Source organism: Hyalella azteca, unplaced genomic scaffold, assembly GCF_000764305.2.
Source record: "Hyalella azteca isolate HAZT.00-mixed unplaced genomic scaffold, Hazt_2.0.2 contig7830, whole genome shotgun sequence".
NCBI classification, from domain to species: Eukaryota; Metazoa; Arthropoda; class Malacostraca; order Amphipoda; family Hyalellidae; genus Hyalella; species Hyalella azteca.
The window spans coordinates 1-20,981 of record NW_025937944.1 but is presented as its reverse complement, the minus strand read 5'-3'; the positions used below and the strand labels follow the sequence as shown (position 1 = coordinate 20,981).

At 37.9% G+C, this 20,981-nt stretch overlaps 2 protein-coding genes across 3 annotated transcripts; both read right to left on the bottom strand.

Moving 5' to 3' along the window:
- Positions 1–535: 535 nt before the first annotated feature.
- LOC108674619 lies at positions 536–17,480 on the bottom strand. Of its 2 annotated transcripts, XM_047881397.1 has the most exons (9): positions 17,026–17,480; positions 8,196–8,300; positions 6,739–6,856; positions 5,342–5,507; positions 4,575–4,863; positions 4,195–4,317; positions 2,783–2,928; positions 1,128–1,292; positions 536–734 (listed from the first exon to the last, which is right to left on the bottom strand). In XM_047881397.1, exons 6-9 carry the CDS (start codon positions 4,277–4,279, stop codon positions 690–692), a joined length of 441 nt encoding a protein of 146 aa, XP_047737353.1. In that variant the 5' UTR covers positions 4,280–4,317; positions 4,575–4,863; positions 5,342–5,507; positions 6,739–6,856; positions 8,196–8,300; positions 17,026–17,480; the 3' UTR covers positions 536–689. The 2 variants fall into 2 exon arrangements, with proteins under 2 accessions (XP_047737353.1, XP_047737354.1); XM_047881398.1 differs by lacking the exons at positions 5,342–5,507; positions 6,739–6,856; positions 8,196–8,300; positions 17,026–17,480 and having other exon boundaries at positions 4,611–4,657.
- Positions 17,481–18,705: 1,225 nt separating this feature from the next.
- LOC108674618 (histone H1, gonadal-like) lies at positions 18,706–20,144 on the bottom strand. Its single transcript, XM_018162581.2, has one exon. The coding sequence runs from the start codon at positions 19,722–19,724 to the stop codon at positions 18,954–18,956; it is 771 nt and encodes a 256-aa protein (XP_018018070.1). The 5' UTR covers positions 19,725–20,144; the 3' UTR covers positions 18,706–18,953.
- Between the last annotated feature and the right edge of the window lie 837 nt (positions 20,145–20,981).

The following is a 20,981-nucleotide window of genomic DNA, read 5'->3' as shown; positions in this document are numbered from 1 at the left end:
TGTGCAGTGGAGTGGGTGAAGATTTGCTCCATAATTAACTCGCTCGAGTATCTAATTACCACCCGTAATTATGAATTATTCATTACTACATGAATTACCGAGTTAGTAGGCCTAATTAAGAACTCGAACAAGTGGCCAGGCTTAAGTCTAACACCCACTTAAAGTTCTACACTGAATTCATTATATAGTAGGCCGCTAAGTAACATGTCTGGTAGGTTCGTCCAACAAACACTTTATCTACAGATTTCTTAAAAGAAATTTAGTAGCCAGATCGAGAACGAATGAGAGACGATCTGTTAGAACCAAACTGGGCACGAAATAGATATTTATCTGGCGAGCTAGTAAACTTTCTGTTATTAATATTTAGAACCGACGTGGCAGGTGCACAATTGCTGTCTTTAGGCCTCCTCCAGGCACCTCGCCCGCAATGAACAAGCTCAGGAGCAGGGAACACTGAATTTTTCTAAGGCAGTCAGGATAATAACAACGATAACGTTGCGGATCATGGGACTAATCTGTTCAATGCTGATCGACTATAATGGTCAATGCCGCATGGTGGTTCAATAGTCAACCCACAGAGTTGCCGGGGGGATTACCAGGCCCCTCATTGTTGCCAGACGCCCCGAGTGTTGCCATATCCTCAGGGCAATTATTTTGTACGAGTTCGGCAGTAAAGCTTCTGATCATCGCTAGCGAAGGGGACAAAATCGATTGCCAGTTGCGAGGATGTCCGCCTGCAAAGGAATATATAACATTATTCTGTTTTGTTCACATTTCATAAATAAATTATTTTTTCGATAGATTTGTATGTAGTTGGTTATGTTTAGTTATTAATGCCATTTGTACCTTGAGGCTAATTATTGTATATTAAGGTCAGAAGGAAGGGGGGATTTTCTTTTCTTCATACATCAACCACCGCCAATGCTATTCCTACCTACAGGCCTGACAACGTAAGTTACCGTCAGCTGACCAAGTCTTAACATTTTATTTTCCGATACATCAAACGCTCCAAATGCTATTCTTACCTGAAGGCCCAACAGCGTAAGTTATCGTTAATACAACCCTTCGTTTCCCTGATACATTTACCACCGCCAATGCTATTCCTACCTGAAGACAAAGACATTTACCAGGCGAGCTGATGGCAAAGACTGGACACCTGGCAGCCCTGCCAGCGGGGCCCCCAGCACAACCCAGCACAGCGAGCGCCGGGGCGCCCAGCAGACGCAGGACTGGACTGCTGGACTGCAGGGCCAGGCCCAGGCTCCTGATGACGTCACCGGCAGAGTCACTGCCTGCACATTTATTTTATGAATCAATTCACGCTTATTTATTTTGCATTTATTAAATTACATTAGTGACTTTAATTTAATGTTTATTAAATTAATTTTCTTGTTATTGAATTAATTTTGCAGTTATTAAATTACTTTAGTGACTTTAATTTAATGTTTATTAAATTAATTTTCTTGTTATTGAATTTCACAGATATTGAATTAATTTTGTGGTTATTGAATTAAATTCACGGTTATTATATTGATTTCGCGATTAACAAATTAAATTCGTGGTTATCTTGTCATGTTATCTTATCTTATATGGTATTTATACACATCATCGCCAAAAGGTTTACTATACCTATACATACCTACTATTTGTATATCAATTACTCAACATAAATCAACTTTATCTTATATATCTTATCATATAAACACCAAAACATGAATATTACAATAATTAGCTATCAATATAATTAATATATAAATCATTACCGTGTAATTTAAACACATTTTCATAGGTATATATACACGAGGTAAGAGATGGGTCTATTTCCAACATAAATTCATTTGGTGAATAAATTACTCTGCATGAATAAATTACTCTGCATGAATAAATTACTCTGCATGAATAAATTACTCTGCATGAATAAATTACTCTGCATGAATAATGACCTGCATAACGTAGAGGCAGAAGAGGTCATGAGGTGTATATATAATGATGGTGATGATGGTGATAATGATGATGATAATGATGGTGATAATGATGGTGATAATGATGGTGATAATGATGGTGATAATGATGATGATAATGAAGGTGCCTTGCTCGGTGGTTCGCCTCCTGTGGCGCAAGGGGGACTCGCCCGGGGCCGGCAGCTGTTGGCCCCTGGAGCGGCAAAGGATCCACCAGGGGGCGGGGGGCAATGTGGGGTCAAGCCGCAAGGGGAGATGCCCAACACCCCTTTGCTGTTACTGAATTAATTTAAAGGTTATTATTTTACTTTAGCAACTCTAATATAATTTTTATTAAATTAATTTTGCTGTTACTGAATTAATTTCACAGATATTGAATTCATTTTGTGGTTATTGAATTAAATTCACGGTTATTATATTGATTTCGCGATTATCAAATTAAATTCGTGGTTATCTTGTCATGTTATCTTATCTTATGTGCACTTATACACATCATCGCCAAACATACGTACTATTTGGATATCAGTTACTCAACATAAATCAACTTTATTTTATATATCTTATCATATAAACACCAAAACATGAATATTAAATTAATTACCTATCAATATAATTATTAAATGAATCATTACCGTGTAATTTAAACACATTTTCTTAGGTATATATACACAAGGTCAGCGATGGGTCTATTTCCTACATAAATTCATTTGGTGAATAAATTACTCTGCATGAATAATGATGGTGATAATGACCTGCATGACGTAGAGAGAGAAGAGGTCATGTGCTGTATATATAATGATGGTAATGATGGTGATAATGACCTGCATGACGTAGAGGCAGAAGAGGTCATGGAAGAGCTGCAGCATGAGTGTCAGCACGACCATAGTCAGCATGAGCACCGCCAGCAGCACAGGGTCAGCCAGCACCTGCACGCGCTGACACGCCAGCACGCTGCTGCCCCACGTCCCTGCTCACGCAACAATACTTAGTTACTTATTATTATCAATACCCTTATCTTCGCTATTATTTCTTACATAAGTCACGGCTGAGACAATACTTATTTACTTATTATTATCAATACTATTATCTTCGCTATTATTTCTTACATNTGACGTAGATGCAGAAGAGGTCATGGAAGAGCTGCAGCATGAGTGTCAGCACGACCATAGTCAGCATCAGCACCGCCAGCAGCGCGGGGTCTGCCAGCACGTGCACCCGCTGACACGCCAGCACGCTGCTGCCCCACGTCCCTGCTCACGCAACAATACTTAGTTACTTATTATTATCAATACTATTATTTACTATCAATACTATTATCTTCGTTATTATTGCTTACATAAGTCACGGCTGACAAACATTTATTTTCATTATTATCAATACTATTATCTTCGTTATCATTTCTTACATAAGTAACGGCTGAGACAATACTTATTTACTTATTATTTTCAATACTGTTATCTTCGCTCTTATTTCTTCTGTAAGTCACGGCAAACAAAAACATTTATTTTCATTCTTAATCTTATCCATACTATTATTTTTATTATTACTACCTATTACAACCACGTTGTGGCTGACACGAATATTAATTATTAACATCAATACTATTATCTTTGTTATTATTTTGTCCTCATGTCGCGGCTGACACAAACACAAATGGAATCAACATCTCCACTCCCCAGAGTTGTCCATGTTAATTATGCTGTATTTGGTTATCAATATAAGGATGATGATATTTACCTATACGTCGCAATTTAATGCAAGTTATGATGAGAAGCAGAGATTAGGTTTTATTAACAATAGGTACATTTATATACGTACCCGCTTATCTTCAACCAAACTTGCATTAAAAAAGAGCCTTAAGCTAACAAAACAAACATCCTAATTTTTTCAACTCAATGACCTTGGAAACTAGGAAGCCAACATAATAATGATAGGAAGTTTGATTGAATAGACTGACAAATTATCATTAACGATCTGGCCGATGGTGGCATTGAATCATTAAAATGCAGCTTTTTGCTGGTCGGCTTACTGAAGTAAATCACTGAATAACGCAAGGACAGTAATTTTCAACTAATAGAAGTCGTTAAGTTCATAAATGAAGTTATTGTAGCGGTTGACACAATTGTTTGATTTAATCAGGCAATGGATGCAAAACCTCACAAACATCTTAATGATGTTTGTGAGGTTAAGGTTATATTTATCTTAAACATCTTAATAGTACTGTTTTACTGACATCCTTTGAGAGCAGGAATATCGTCCGTTGAATTGAAGTTGGAGGTGAAGGCATCAGCAAGAGGGAGCTCAGAACTGGAGTTCATCCCCAAGATGCTGCCAACCCAAGACTAAAGCAACCCTCCTGCAACAAAAATGCAATGAATATTAAATAAAGAAGTGTAATTTTACTTGAAATATTGATCAAAATGGGGCCAGAGTGCTAATATAGGGAGAAGAAACGTAGAGTCTAGAGCAAAATGAAAACAATGTCATTTCAGACGAAAATATTAGACCTCAAGAACAGTTCAATAGGGAAATATGAAAATAACTATTTTCCAAACGAATTAACTTACTAAAACTTAAACGATGCTAAACATATGATTAATTTGATCTTCTCACCAATAAAAGCATAGCAGATAACTAGGGACATGACACCTCTGATGCCAATGCCTGCGAGGTGAGGTTCATTCTCGCCATCTCCCAGAACGCAGCGTGCATCCTCCTCCCACGAGCGCTGGGCGCCAACTGAGCTCGCAGCCTCTGCTTCTTGGGGGCGGGGATGGTTGCCATGGTGACGAGGTTGCCGCCACCGAGAATGTAAACAAACGCGTAGTGCAGCCCGCAGACGACGCCCAGACACCATGCGAGCAGGGCGCGCGAATTCATGCACATGGCAGAGCTTCCAGAACTGCACAAGAATAACTTTTCATGTTCATATAGATCGTTGTTATGGACATTATTTACTGCAAAATATGCACAAATTCCCCTTGTGCTTAACAATCAGCCTCTCAGTAGTTACAGATGAATTTTAAATCTTGCTTTGTTGTACTAAATACCTACATGAACCATACACGCCTCAGACTAACAAGAAAAAATAGAAACTAAAATGCTTTAAGGAGCAATGATTGACAAAATATAAACAAGATATACATATATGTATATATTAGTTCTAGATGGCAACGAATTCTCTGGTCACTACCTATTTGCATATGTAGGTATATAGGTAGATTAGTACCTATAGGTTGGCAGAATTTCTTCTTTCAAGAAGGTTTCATTGAAGACCAGATAATTTGTTCAATTCGCAATTTTTTTATTAGTTTTTTGATATATCGAACAATATTTTTAGTTTGAACAATTGTTTGTATATAGGTAGGTATATTTATTACCTAGAGCATGGGAGTACAAGAGAAGCGAAGAGAGGATGAGCAGCAGCAGCATAGTGATGCGTGAGGTAGCTGATGCAGGACACCAGCACGGCAGTGACACACAGCGACTTCAGTCTGAGCGCCTTGTGGCACACGTGCCATACTTTGGTGCTATGGTCCTCCACAACTATATAAACAATCATGAATTAGTTTTCTGTATTTTCAGAATGAGACATACCGTACCTATCATAATCCTTTATTGTATTTCATGTCATGTATGAAAAAGATACTTTGCGGTTTTTCAACAAAACAATCAAAACTTATAGGAAACTTTTTGCCAGTTGTTCATTTCCTGAATGGAGTTTTATCATAACTGCTGTGTGGCAACATTAAACTTCTTAAGATGCCTTGCACCTAAAAGTAAATTATAAATAACAGAATTGAGGACATTAATAATTCAAGAAAAGTCATATATATACATTTGTATAAGATAGCAGAATAGGCTTGTTGAAACAGAAGTGATTAATGACCAGTGAATTCATTGATTTAAGTTTTCAGGGTTGAACAATATTCTCCAGATGACATTGGTTGTTCAAAATGCAGCTTCAAGGAAGTATATTTAATTTATTAACAAAGTTTGAAATGTGACAACAATAATTCTCAAGTTATAGCTAGCATTGAATACTGAAATTTTGGCTAAAATACGCACATGAGACACATAAATATGACACAACACAAATTTGGAACCGTGAAAATAATTCCGAAACAGTCTTAAGGTTCAGCAAATTGGGTACCTAGTTCATATGTGACTGAAAACTGGAGTCCAATGATTCTGAAAACTTGAAAATTAATGTTAATGTTGTTACATTAGAAACATTGTTGATAAATTAAATGCACTTCCTTGAACCTGCATTTTGATCAACCAACATCATCTGGAGAATATTGTTCAACCCTGACAATTTAAATCAATGAATTCTTTGATCATTAACCACCCATATAAATATACATACATATCTAAATCTTAAGCATTTAGTAAAATGAGGAAAATATTATTCAACTAATAATTAGACTTGATTACATACAATTTCGTAAAAAAATGTGTAGTCTTCCATTCTATAAATAAATGTTTTCCAGACTAAACAGTCTGTTCTATTATTCAATAGTAACAAGAGTAGATTGACTGTACACAGAAAGAATATAGGCAATAATATTTAAACCTCAGTTATATACTACCATATATATAAAGTATATATTAGTGTAGGCTGGCAGAATTTCTTCTCTTAAGCAAGTTTTGTTAAAGACCAGAGAATTAGTTTTATTTATTAGCTTCTTGTTAGTTTTTTTTTAACAAGAAGCTAATAAATAAAACTAATTCTCTGGTCTTTAACAAAAAATATAGTACTATATAATATACCTACCTGAGTAGTTGTGCACATGAACCCTGACAAGGACGAGGTAACAGAGGGTGGGCAAGAACAGTCCAGATATCCAAGAGCTCTGCCAGAGTTCCTGCACCACAGTTACTGGATGCCAGATCTGTCAAGTCATTAATAATATTAGCAACATTTAAAACCTCTCATACACCATTGGACAGAGAAAAAAAAAATGTATTGTAAAATACATTTTTGTAAAATGTATATATAATATATGTAAATATTTACATATAAATTTAAATGTAAAATATAAGGATATATACTCTATACTCTTTATACAGTGCAAGAAGCAAATTTGACTATTTTCCTTAGCATCCTACAAACAGTTACTTCCAAATATTCAACCCAAAATTTAATGTTTTCTCACAAAAATTTTAGATGAAGCTGCCACAACAAATGGCCTTCTAGGAATATAATTTCATATACTCAAGATTTAATATGTGAACCAGGCAACTTGATTAGTCTTAAGATCTAAGCCAAGTTACTAAGGTAAGGTTAGGTTAGGTTAGTCCACAAGAAAAACGTGGTTTTTTAAAAGTTTTTTTTTAAGTATTTTATTTAAATTCTTTCCAGCAATCCAGATTGGTCTGAAAGTGACTATTCTTCATACCAGCAGCCCATCTTCTGTACTGACAAAACTTTCTCAGTATTACAGATAAAATAAATAATATTGTGGTTTATATATTTTATTTAAAAAAAAACTACTGGAAAATTGTGCCATTTTCTATCCTGAACAAGAAAGGTTAAGCAAGGGCAATAGAAATGGATGAAACAGGAAATTGGACAAAAGCCGCAGGTTAGTCTGACAAAAACCCCATAATTCTGGCCAGTTTTACTCCTTTGCTAGATTTGAATTTTCCCATTTCTGAATGAACTTTTGCAACTTAAAAGTGATGTTTTTATACATTTGTAAATTGTAATCTTGCAGTCAGATTGTGTACTTTAGTTTACAATTAGATTATTATTTAGATAGAAGGTAATTTTTTTCAGCAGGAATCTTGAATGGCAAAAACCTCAAGTTGCAGCACAAAAGGTAGATGTTTTCAACACTAGCCCATTCTATGGTCATTCATAATTTCTTCAGTAAATATGAATTATAGCCTATTTTTTACAGGCAATTTATGAAAATCCACTGAAAAATATTTTTACCTGCAATTTTAAGAAAATTCTGCCTAATATTCCATATTGGCTGGAGAATGGGCATTTCTGTCTTGTTAGTTGTCTACAATTGAATTTTAACAATGTTTCTAGTTTGGACAAGCAGTAGGCCTATCAATACACCTGCTTCAACATTCAACACAAAATTCTTGAAAGTCATCTGTGAAAGTGAAACGAGCAATTTCACCAATAATTACCAGAAAAATATGCAAGATGGGACTGAATTTGAGTAAAATTGTTCAGATTAGTATTACTAGATTTTTAAGATTAGATTTTGAACAAACCTGTAGCACAAAAAAAGTCTTGAAAATGCCACATGCGAAAGAAGGTAGAACAGCTTGGACAAGAAGAACCGATGCCAGTGCAGCTGCATATCTCCATCGCAAGATCTGAACATTGATGTCTCATGTCAAATTAGTGGCAATAAAAATCATATTCAATACATCTATATCACTTCTAGGCCTATTAAAAGAGGCATGGCAAAATTTCTCAAAGCTGTGAGCAAAAGCTACTTAAGTAGCTTTTGCTTTATACGTTTATAGTACAAAGCTACCAACTCAAGCAACTAAATAAATAATGTACCTAGAAAAATATACCGTAAAATGGGGTAACTTAGACCGGCGGGGTAACTTAGACCACTTTTTGTTTTTTTAACAAAAACCCCCACAACTCAAAAACTATTTGACATAGAAAAATTTTGTCAATGGGCATTAAAGGCCTAATACTGAGGCTACATAACACAATAGAAAGATTTGAAAAGTTTGCATATCTAATAGGTTACAGAGTCTTATATATGGTAATTTTAACTTAATTTCTAAGCCAGTCAATATTACCCCATCAGGGCTGCCATTAGGTAGTCACATTTCCCTCATTATGGGGTGGTGCCCTCCATTTGCAAACTATGACACTTTCCTCAAGTTTGTCATTTGCATATGTAACTAGAAGAGTTCTACTTCAATGCACCAAAACCTGGAGTTATTTGGAGTTATTTTACCAAAAAATAGAATTGATTTTACCACCCGGTCTAAGTTACCCCAAGAGCTGGGGTAACAAAGACCATCACTTTTTTTGAAATTACATTAAGACTATAAGAGGCAGGATCCAGCAATTTATGGTGAATGAAGCTAGAGTATAGACCTGTATTTTGCATGTTTCAATTCAAGTTTAATTTAGCTAGTAAAAAAATGGCATCATTTATAAAAAATGGTCTAAGTTACCCCATTTTACGGTAATAAATAAATAAAATATTTATTTACTTAATTGGAGGGGTTAATAACCCAGACCCCAGTAGGCTAATATATGAACATGTGCACATCAGTGACATCACATACTTGATATAGCCTACCTAGTGAGGCTAGTCATAACTCATGATAAATCATAATACCTAGTTGATCTGCAATTCTGCATATAGGTAGGTATGTAATTAAATTTCACGTTATATTTTGCTAATATTTTGGAAATGATCACGGTACTGGGCTAGTTTGATCTTGAATATATGGTACGTCTCATTCAATTGACATTCAGATTCCACATTGACATTCATTCAGAGTATTCCAGTTCCACCCCGGGCGGGCTGCCGGGCTGAGTGAGAGTTTTCGACCAAATTATCTTACCTCAGTTAGGTATGTGCACAAAGTACCCTTGAACGTATACAATGCTGGCAAAATGGCGGACAGCCACTTTCCGCATTGGCGCGCATAAAGTATCTAATTTTGAAAGTCCCGCCAAAATGTTAGCTTAATTTGATTGACTTTTGTTTGGAAATGAACTAAAAAAACTTGAACTATGACGACATCTTTTTTTTTCGAGAAATGTCTATCAAGTACCTGCTTAGCTGGGATGTGCAAGAGGTAACATTTGGGCGGGAAATAAACATGGATATCGTATTTTGAAATTATTGAAAGATAATTTGAAATCAAGATTATAGTTTTTAGAGCATGCTCTCGAAATTTCAGAGATTTGCAGCCATTCGGACAGTTTTTCTACCATGTCCTGTCGCGCTGTTTATGTTCAGTTCAGTCATGAGCCAGTGAGGTACGCTGGTCCTGAACTACTGCCGAGACAGAGACATGAGATGAGACAAGACATGAGACTGATGAGAGGGTACATGAGACGAGGCATGAGACAATATACGAGACGAGACATGAGACGAGATGTGAGATGAGACGCAAGACAAGACATGGGACGAGGAGATGAGACACGAGACGAGACATACGAGATTGGACATGATACAAGGCATGGGACGAGATGTGAGATGAGGTGCGAGACAAGACATGAGACGAGACATGAGACAAGGCATGAGATGAGGAGACAAGCATGAGACGAGATGTGAGATTGGACATGAGACGAGGAGATGAGAAACGAGATGAGACAAGACATGCAATGAGACACAAGATGAAATGAGACACAAGATGAGACAAGACAAGACACAAGACGAGACATGAGACGAGACACGACACGAGGCACGAGACGAGACACAACACGAGGCACGAGACAAGACACGACACGAGACACAGGACGAGATGAGACAAGGCACGAGGCACAAGACGAGATGAGACAAGGCACGATGAAGAGGAGCAGATTGCTCCTCTTGCTTAATCTTAGATTATTAGGTTCTTGCTTTTCATTCCTGGCACTTTGGTGTATTGCTTACTTTAGGTTATGCTTCCTAATATGGTTTGCTCTTTCCATTTAATTTAGGGCTTTTGTGACTTATTATTAATGACTGTTTCCTTCCCTTGTATTTGTTTCAGGTGTTGTTGTTCTCCATCAATAATTCACTAGTTAGAGCATGCAACTTTATGCAATGTCTGAGAAGTTCAAGTGCTTCTGACTTATCATGTTTGAAGTGTAGCATGCACCATTAAGAGTCTTGATTAAGTTTAATAAGCACACCACTTATCACGCTTAGTGATCCTTGTCTGCACCTAATTGCTTGCCTCACCCGCACCCATTGCCTGAAGCTCATTTAACCCTGGAAGTCAGTGTCGACCCATTCCTGCTTGCTGAGCAACGTAGCTGCTCCCTAAGGGTGAGTCACTAAGACTTGATCAACTCAAGAATAATAATATACCTTTCCTTTTCAATCTCATGCACTTGATTTACTGCAATGAAACTTGCTTATTACTTTGTTACCTGTTTAATGTCACCTTGTTCCTGTTTTGAATTGCTTTATTCCCTTTCTTGATTGCTGTTACATTGAATTTGAATCATTACAGCTATTAGATCTCATATCAAGTGTTTGCCTTGCCATACTGTACTTGCCTTGCCATACTGTGCTTGCCTTGCCATACTGTACTTGCTTTTCTTGTCTTGCCATGTCGCTTGGACATTTGTCCTGTGTTGTTGCTGATTTATGCGTTATTGCTTGTTTTAATCCTAACCAAAATACTCCTGATTTGAGGTACACATCCCCTTTAACTGCCCTTAAAGACCATAGGCTCTAGTCCCGTTATTTTGTTAACTTGGTAGGAGCAGTCGGTGTGGGACCCAGCTGGCACGCTGTTGAGAAGACCTGGAACCCAGACCTGCCCAGTCCTGACCTTGCTGTCCTGAGTCTTCTCATCTTCCAAACTGCAGCTCCTTGAAGATCACCTTGCTGAAGCTCATTGTTTAAATGTCAACCTGGGCTTTGTTATCATTACTTAACTAAATGAGTCCTGCATATTAGTCTTGTTCATGAACAAGTCTTTAACTATTTCATGATTTCATGTGGATATACTGGTTTTAAACCAATATTTGCGAGTTACTCGGGATATATGCTCTGATGTCGACTCTTTTAAGCAGGGTTGGCAATGATTAAATCAAAATGATTAAATCATGTGATTAAATCACATGATTTTTTTATAAAAAAATCATGATTTTTTTGATTTTTTTGATTTATTTGATTTTTTTGATTGTTTCATATATTTAAAAATATTGAGTGGCAGTCTTTAATTTATATTGAGGTATTGTTATTCATGGTTTAGTATAAATGTACTATGAATGACAAATTGGTATATAAACTTGTTGCCTTTAGTGTGTATTAGGTTCCAATAAATGGAATGTTTTTGGTACAGAGGCATCAAGTGTGCAATGCATTGTACGTAGCTAGCAGCTTAGCTAATTCTTATAAGGCTATAAGTAGTCTTTAAAGCTATTTGACTATTTGTTATATATTGATTAAAATATACAATTTAAATGTGTTAGATATAGCTTACACAGGGTGCGGCAGAAATGATTGAACAGTTTTGAGGCAAAATAAAAGAGTAATGGAGGTACATAAAGAAGAAAGTTTATTTTAATCATGATTAGCATAACATACCATTCAAAATACTTATGTTTTGAAAAAAAAATATCAGGAAGATGGGGTTTGTTAGCTGCATCACACTGTTGGAGTCGTTCTCGGAAGTTTCCTACAGCACGTTCACACATATGGCGAGGTATGGCCATAACCTCTGCTACAATGATCCGTTCCCTTAGCTGTGGTAGGGTGTGAGGGCGACTTTTGAACACCCTTTTTTTTAGATGTCCCCAAAGAAAGAAATCGCAAATGCTCAAATCAGGTGACCTCGCAAGCCACTGTAAATCACCCCTTAGAGACACCAGACCTACAGGAAACATGCGTTTCAAAACATTGAGTGACATTCAAGCTGTGTGAGCTGTAGCCCCATCCTGCTGGAACCACGTCTCTCAATGCTTCATTTTCAACAATGTTTTCCATCATGGGCTGCAAGAAATTTTGCAACATTGCAGCATAGCAATTGGAATTCACTGTCATGGTTACTCCCTCCTCTGAGAACAACTCCAAAAGTGTGTTGCAGCTAACAGCCCCCATCTTCCAGATATTGTTTTCAAAACATAAGTATTCTAAATGGTATGTTATGCTAACCTCTAGGAACATAAACTTTCTTCTTTATGTCCCTCCATTACTCTTTTATTTTACCTCAAAACTGCTCAATCGGTTCTACTCCACCCTGTATATAGAGAGGTTGAGATTGTATTGACCTTTTAGGCAATTGGAAAGATTTTCCACCCTAATACGATTATTCTAATTAAAACTAGAAACAAAAGAATTACAATTACAAGACTATATATAAAATAATTAAATGCAGTGAATGGATATAAAATATTTGAATTGTGCACATGTTTATCTCAAACAGTGTTAGGCTGTTAGCTTTTCTCATAACTTAAGTCTTGTTTCATGTCGTATGAGGTTTGTTTGGTTATCGTCCAGTTTATGTTTAGTATTGGTTTATTGGTCTGAATTAAATGGGAACAGTGCAGTCAGTCACTCAGTCACTACTAGTCGGTGTGTATAGAAGGTAGAGTCTGGTAGATTTATAGGACATAAAACTAGTAGATGATAGATCTATTGATAGTGCTGTGCACTGTGCTATCAGCTACCTCTCTGTTATGTGACTCTTCAATGTTTAGGAGATCTGCATTCCTGAAGTGTTTTTGTATATTGAAGCCAGTTAAATGGTCAATATTTAGCTCCATTACCTTGCTCCATATAAACTTTACAAAGCAAATGAATAGACTTATCAATAATTGTTTACCCAAAAATCCCTAAGTGGTAAACAAAACCTTGGCCTGTTGGCCATTATTGAAGGCAATAAGTGCCTTTTTTAGCCATCCATTATGATCCACATACTGTTATTGTCAGTAGGCTAATTTAAACATAAAAAACAACACTTCAAAAAGACAAAAAAAGGTGAAAAAATCAAAAAAATCAAATAAATCAAAAAAATCATGAAAAAATCAAAAAAATCATTGATTTTTGATTTTTTTGATTTTTTTAAAAAAATCAAAAAAATCGCCAACCCTGCTTTTAAGTACAATAGGGCTTAGACTTTCGGACCACGAGTGATTTAGTTGAACAGTTGTGCAACCAACAAGTGATGTGATTGTAGCGATTTAATTATTGTCAGATAGTGTTAGTAGACGACTCATTCATGTGTGTGCCCATTATTAGCACCCATCACCTTCAATTCCAGTATTGCGGACTAGTATTAGATATTGATATTGGTGCTTGTTTTCTGTATTTCAATAATCAGTGATCATATTCAACCAAGGCGCTGTTTTAATATGCTTGTTTATCCGCAACAACGAGACGAGATGAGACGAGGCACGAGACAAGATGAGACGAGGCCACGAGACAAGACACGAGATGAGATGAGACGAGATGCGACGAGGCACGAGACAAGATGAGACGAGGCACAAGATGAGATGAGATGAGGCACAAGACGAGATGAGACGAGGCACGAGACGAGATGAGACGAGGCACGAGACGAGACATGAGATGAGGCACGAGACGAGACATGAGATGAGGCACGAGACGAGACATGAGATGAGATGAGACAAAGCACGAGACGAGATGAGACGAGTCACAAGACGAGATGAGACGAGGCATGAGACGAGACATGACATGATGATGATGATCAGTATTTAATATTATTATTAATATCAATATTTACTAATATTTATTATAATTATTTATGAATTAATATTAATAAAACTTAATAATATTACTATTACTGGTAAATTTTATTTGCATATTTTATTTAATTTCATATTTTTAAGCTCAATTATGGTGCCAAGACCATGAAACTGAAATTTATTCCATCCAATTCTGCCTTTAAGGTGGTGCTTGAGAGCCGCGAGGTCCCGGACAGGTTCCTAAGCAGTTCTTCACTAGTTAGGGTGAACTTTACTCCACTCATAAATGAGATGACGATCTGAAATTTTCCATACTTATCTAGGTATTTATTTACAATCCGTGTAAAGGAACAAAAAATATGTAAGCTTTGTATAACACCAGTTATGATAGATGATAATTTTGTACCTTGATGTTAATTAAACCGGCGTCTTATCGAAATTTTTGAGACTTTAACGTGTAGTACTATTTATTCTCTATCTGATGTTACTAAATACATGTCAGAATCAACATCCATTTTGTAAATATTCACAACCAAAAAATGTTTTCATCACTGCTAAACAGGACTTTTCACATTTTCATTGGATGCTTGCGCTGAGCACGTTGAAAGTGTCGTACGCTCATAAATCTCTGGCTTGAAGTGGCTACCCTTGTCTACCCCATAGAGGGGAAGAGGGGAAGGGGATAGAGGGTAGAGAGAAGACATCCTCTACCCCACCTTGCATGGAGGTAGACAGGCTGCACTGCTCACCCTCCCGTGTTCCCTCCTATGGCCCTGTGTTAAAGGGCTAGCATGTTTATTACAGCACTCCATTGTTAGTTCATTGGTGAGAACCCTTGTGACAACATGCGATTCTCTTGTAAGCAAACGAAAAGTCCAAGACTGTGTCTTTCAGCATACCGAATCAATAGAGGATTACAGTTAAAAAGATGGAGGTAAGATTCATCACATTTTATTGCTTATTATGAAAATATCAAGATAATAACATAAGTGAGTAATACATAAAATGATAGTTTAAAATTAATTTATCTCTTTAAGTTTCCTGCCATTATCATGTTGATGGTAAATATTAATGCTTGCGATTATGTAATACCGATTTTCAAGTCTTGGTTCAATATCTGTCTCTTATACACATCTAGATGTGTATAAGAGACAAGCACGGACACCGGCAGCTGAGGGGCAAACGCGCGATTGTGTTGATATCTAGCACAGGACGCGGGGCAGAGGCAAGATGTGTATAAGAGACAGCACTGAGGCTGACCTGGCCACTGAGGCTGACCTGGACACTGAGGCAGACCTGGACACTGAGGCTGACTTGGACACTGAGGCTGACCTGGACACTGAGGCTGACCTGGAAGTGGACACTGAGGCTGACTTGGACACCTGTCTCTTATACACATCTAGATGTGTATAAGAGACAGGGTCTACATACCCCCCTTAAGTTGAGTAATAGCATTCATATCTAGCAGTTGCACCCATTTCCCCCTAGTGGGTCATGGAGGAGTTCAAATAGTGGGTCATGGAGGAGGTCAAATAGCGGGTCATGGAGGTCAAATAGTGGGTCATGGAGGAGTTCAAATAGTGGGTCATGAAGGAGTTCAAATAGTGGGTCATGGAGGTTATAGTGGGTCATGGAGGTTATAGTGGGTCATGGAGGAGTTCAAATAGTGGGTCATGGAGGAGTTCAAATAGTGGGTCATGGAGGAGGTCAAATAGTGGGTCATGGAATGATGGAGGAGGTTAAATAGTGGGTCATGGAGGAGGTCAAATAGTGGGTCATGGAGGAGGTCAAATAGTGGGTCATGGAGGAGTTCAAATAGTGGGTCATGGAGGAGGTCAAATAGTGGGTCAAGGAGGTTATAGTGGGTCATGAAGGAGTTCAAATAGTGGGTCATGGAGTTCAAATAGTGGGTCAATTTAGTCATGCACTAAATGCCCTCACTAATAGAATGCACTCCAGAACATGAAACATGCACTAAAAAGGATATCACAAGCGAATCCAAACTTGTAATTAAGCCATAAAGAGAGTGATATTGTCTAAAGTTTATTATTCTTAATTAAGATGCGGGTTATTGGTACAAAGTAGTGTTAACTTTATGATATATTTTATTACAGTGCTCTGGTGTGGGGTTACTCCGTGAAGCATCAGCCCCAGAAGGTGGGGAAAGATCACGTACTGGAGGATGAAGATGTGGTGCAAATCATCAAAAAAATATAACTTAAACCGTCAAGTTTACCCTCTTGAACTTCGGTGGCCCCTTTTTTTATAACAGCGGTACAGCATTGAAATCTAAAAATGCATTTCATTTCTCTCCATTGCGCTTGCTTTTTTATATAGTAAGTCCCCGCTGAAGCAGCAGCTTTTTAGGTGGTCGTCCGTTCCTTGTCACCTTGTCCGTTGCCACGATGTTGTATAACCGATGTAAAGAATCAGTTCAAATAGTAATCGTGCTATATTACCTTCGTATCGAAACTTGTGTACAGAAAGTGCCGTGAATATGTATTATATTGCCCCTTCAAACTCCTGTCACATCTTCTTGTTATTGCTCCTTCGCTCTTGTCACGTCTGGCGAGTGACAGGAGCGACTTATCAGTTTTTTATTCTCGTACTCGATCTGTATAATCTGTTTAAATTGCTTAGCACGAAATTATTCAAACAAAAATACAGCTGCGCATACAGAACGTAGGTACTCACTTGGACACAGATGCTTCTCGCTGTTCTTGTTAAGATGTCCGCTGCAGAGAACTGGCTTAATGAAGTTTTAGAAAGATTCGCTAGAGAAATCGGTTCTCAATTTTTTTTGGAATGGCGATGGTGAGCACACATATACATAATTATAATAGAATTTCCGTAAAAATTTCTTTAGTATATCAGTTCCTGTGGAAGTAAAGTGAAGATTGTTGACGTACATGAGCTGTTGCGAATCATTTAGTCATATCGATGGATAATATTAGTAGCTGGGTACTTGCTTCTAACACTTGACGATCTCCAACGTTGAGCTTACCAATTAAATTTCATTATGTTAAAAAAAACTACTTCGACGCCATCTTAGTAACTTGATATTTAAGTTGCGAATTAGAAAGAATGGGAAGCTACGCCGCCTACGCGTAGCGAAAACTATTGCTGCAGAACCAAGACTGTCTTGGATGGATTCTTCAGCGAACTCAAACTAAGTAGGTTGTCCGGCCGGTAATAATACTGCTAACATCCTCAGTAGTTTACTAAAGAGTGAGGGCAAATCCAAGACAAGATGTAATTCTGCCATTGTTAAAAGTGATGGCACAAAATAACTATAGTTCGTGTGACAGTGGTAAAGTAATATGAAATTTTATAAAATTCCACACTTTTCCCCTGACTTCAGAGACAAAAGAAATTCATGACCAAAATTTAAATTCACCCATTCAATTTTTATTCGCACAATAATGCCTTCTCATGTTCGTGAAATTTTGTTGCTTTGTTTGTTATAAGTTTACAATATAGAATGGGCTCTGAATGAGAAGAATATCATTTAATCATGAAAATTCGTTCTAAGTTTCCGCTTCACTTCAGTCGTTCCAGACTTCGATGCTGTCGGTCGCAATCGTAGAGTTGTCATGCCCGCGCTCGATGTTAGCTGTGCAACTCGTTTGCTAAACTTCACGAGTGTAGAGGAAACTGCAGATGCAGTTAAGTAGATGAACTAACAAGATTGATCATCAATTGACATTTCTCATTTTTTGAAGCGGAAAATCCATTCAAAAACTTGCGTTCTCCCCATAGGATCATCCGTGTGGGCTGTCTGTAGTATTTTCTTGAGTTTTTTTCAGAAAAGAAAGCAAATTTTGAGGGAAGCTCGTCGCTCACGAAAATCAGTCATCATCAAAAAACGACGAGCGCGCAAAACAGGTGACGGAAAAAAATTGGAAGGAACCACAAGGCCTCCTAGGGCAGCGATGCTCGGCATACTACCTACGGAGACTACCGAGTCGACACATGCAATGGTGAATCTGCGTCTATTATTTCACAAATAGTAATTGCTTCTGACAACTAATCGTCTCCTTAGTTCACTCGACTATAGACCTTTCATTGAAACTAGAAGCGGGCTGGATTGTCAGACACTAGGTCACACTAGTTTAAAAGAACTTCCGCTTCTCAATAAATACAAAGCTTCTATATTAATCTATTAGCTTTTCACGATCAGTAGATCAATCTCAAAATTGTCCTCATAAATTCTTTCTTCACGTTTTGAATTTCTATGCCCGAGCAGAATACAATTACGACGCTTCAATGAAAATACTTGCTCTTCAACTAGTTTTACTATTAAGATAAGACTAATTTCACATCGATTCAGAAGCTCTGTTCAAGAAGCTCGTCAAACAAGGAGGAAAACACAAGTAATATTTTCAAAATCTTTACTAAAATAATCAGGTACATAGTACAAGCACTAATGCACATGTCCGTAGAACTTAGTCAGGCATTACAGCTTCACTGAATACACTAAATAGATTCCATTAAAGAAAAAAATGCTATAAACCGAGATAAACTTTGGTGAAACTATAAAACTACGATGAAACTTACTCCACTCCTCATCATGAGTATTTACAAATGAATTCCTTTCAACCTAATCTTCAACAACAACAAATTTACTTCTTAGGCGTGACCTTCTCGGCAACAGGTTTCTTCGCCTTGGGCTTCTTGGAGGCAGGAGACTTGACGGCTTTCTTCGCGGACTTGTTGGGGCTCTTCTTGACAGCAGGCTTCTCGGTGGTGGTCTTGGCCTTCTTGGGGGTCTTGACCTTGACAGCAGGAGCCTTCTTAGGACCGGCGGCTTTATCAGGGAGCATGAAGGAGCCTGAACCACTAGTCTTCTTGAAATCATGCTTACTAGTTCCCGGTGCAACTGCTCGCTTGAGCGCCACACGCCCGTGCGAGCGGACAGCCTTCTCGTCGAACTTGTATGTTTTAAAGGTGACGGTGAACTTCTTGATTACCAGACCAGATCCTTTGCGAACCTTCGGTACTTTGATGGAAGTCGAGATCGTCTCGGTGTACGTGTACTCGGTGTCAGGCTCCTTGACAGCAGGAGCATTCTTAGGACCGGCGGCTTTATCAGGGAGCTTGAAGGAGCCTGAACCACTAGTCTTCTTGAAATCATGCTTACTAGTTCCCGGTGCAACTGCTCGCTTGAGCGCCACACGCCCGTGCGAGCGGACAGCCTTCTCGTCGAACTTGTATGTCGTCGTGGTGAAGGTGTACTTCTTGATTACCATACCAGATCCTTTGCGAACCTTCGGTACTTCGATGGAAGGCAAGATCGTCTCGGTGTACGTGTACTCGGTGTCAGGCTTCTTAGCCTTCGCGGCTTTCTTCACAGGTGCAGAAGTAGAAGCAACGGGAGCAGCGGCGTCAGCCATGGCGATTGTTAGGCTTTATAAGGAACGGCGTAACACTGTTTAAAGCGAGAGGTCAGGATGTGTTCTAAACTCGCTGCAGTGTCGCGTCACTTCTAATCCAAACGGTCCGACGTGAAAGTAGACAGCTACTGCAGAGCGTCAACCGAGTCGACTTTGTCGCAGCAACTGGAGGATTTGTGTTATCTTGATCTCTTTGATAGCGATTTTCTGTTACTTTTTAAACAAGTAAAGAGCGTTTCTAGCATGAAATCTGATGAAAAAGAGTTTCCACATTCATTGGTTGTGATATTTTTTTGATATTTAGAGTGACAAAGGAGATAAATGGGTATCTAGGAGAAGATCCCGTTGAAGTGATCACTATTAAGGTCGGTTTTTTCATTTAAAATTAATAATAATAAATTTTTATGGCCATAAGCTATCATCAAATGAAAATTTGAAAATTTTCCTACAGAATAGGCGGTACAAAAATTCAAATATTGTTCAATGAGTTCCTGAAATGAGCGTCAAAGTTGGACATGGTAACACACTTTTCGACGCGCCATATGCTGAAGGTGAGCTGAACTGTGTGCTGCCTGAGTCAGGGAGATGTGGCGAGTGTGATGCCCATTTAAATAGAAAATACACAAACTATTCAGCATTTAAATGGAAAATATACAAACTATACAGCATTTAAATGGAAAATATACAAACTATACAGCATTTAAATGGAAAATATACAAACTATACAGCATTTAAATGGAAAATATACAACCTATACAGCATTTAAATAGAAAATATGCAAAACTATACAGCATTTAAATGAAAAATATACAAACTATACAGCATTTAAATAGAAAAGAAACAAACAAATGCGCGTATAAAAAAGTGGGACGCACAGCACTATTTTTCTCAGTGTGCCGCCGCTAGCCCTGAATTTGGCCTTCAACTTCAGAGTCCGGAGAAACTTCAGAGTTCAGCGACCAATTTCAGGGCCTCAGAAACTGCATGATGTCAGGAGTGTCAGGTGTGTCAGGAGTGTCAGGTGTCAGGTGTGTCAGGAGTGTCAGGTGTGTCAGGAGTGTCAGGTGTGTCAGGTGTGTCAGGAGTGTCAGGAGTGTCAGGAGTGTCAGGTGTCAGGAGTGTCAGGTGTGTCAGGAGTGTCAGGTGTCAGGAGTGTCAGGAGTGTATTTCGTCAAGTCTTTTGTCTTCTTGTGTATAAAATCTTTAGACTAGTTTTTGCACAATTGTGCTATACAATTGTGCTATACAATTGTGCTA

Excerpts from the sequence above, each read along its gene's own strand:
- LOC108674619 (XM_047881397.1), bottom strand. The coding sequence starts at position 4,279 with ATGAACTCCAGTTCTGAGCTCCCTCTTGCTGATGCCTTCACCTCCAAC. Across the intron at positions 2,929-4,194 it reads TATTCCTGCTCTCAAAGGAT|GGACGTGGGGCAGCAGCGTG; the intron begins GTCAGTAAAACA and ends TTGCGTGAGCAG. Across the intron at positions 1,293-2,782 it reads TCTGCCTCTACGTCATGCAG|GCAGTGACTCTGCCGGTGAC; the intron begins GTCATTATCACC and ends ATAAATGTGCAG.
- LOC108674618 (XM_018162581.2), bottom strand. The coding sequence starts at position 19,724 with ATGGCTGACGCCGCTGCTCCCGTTGCTTCTACTTCTGCACCTGTGAAG.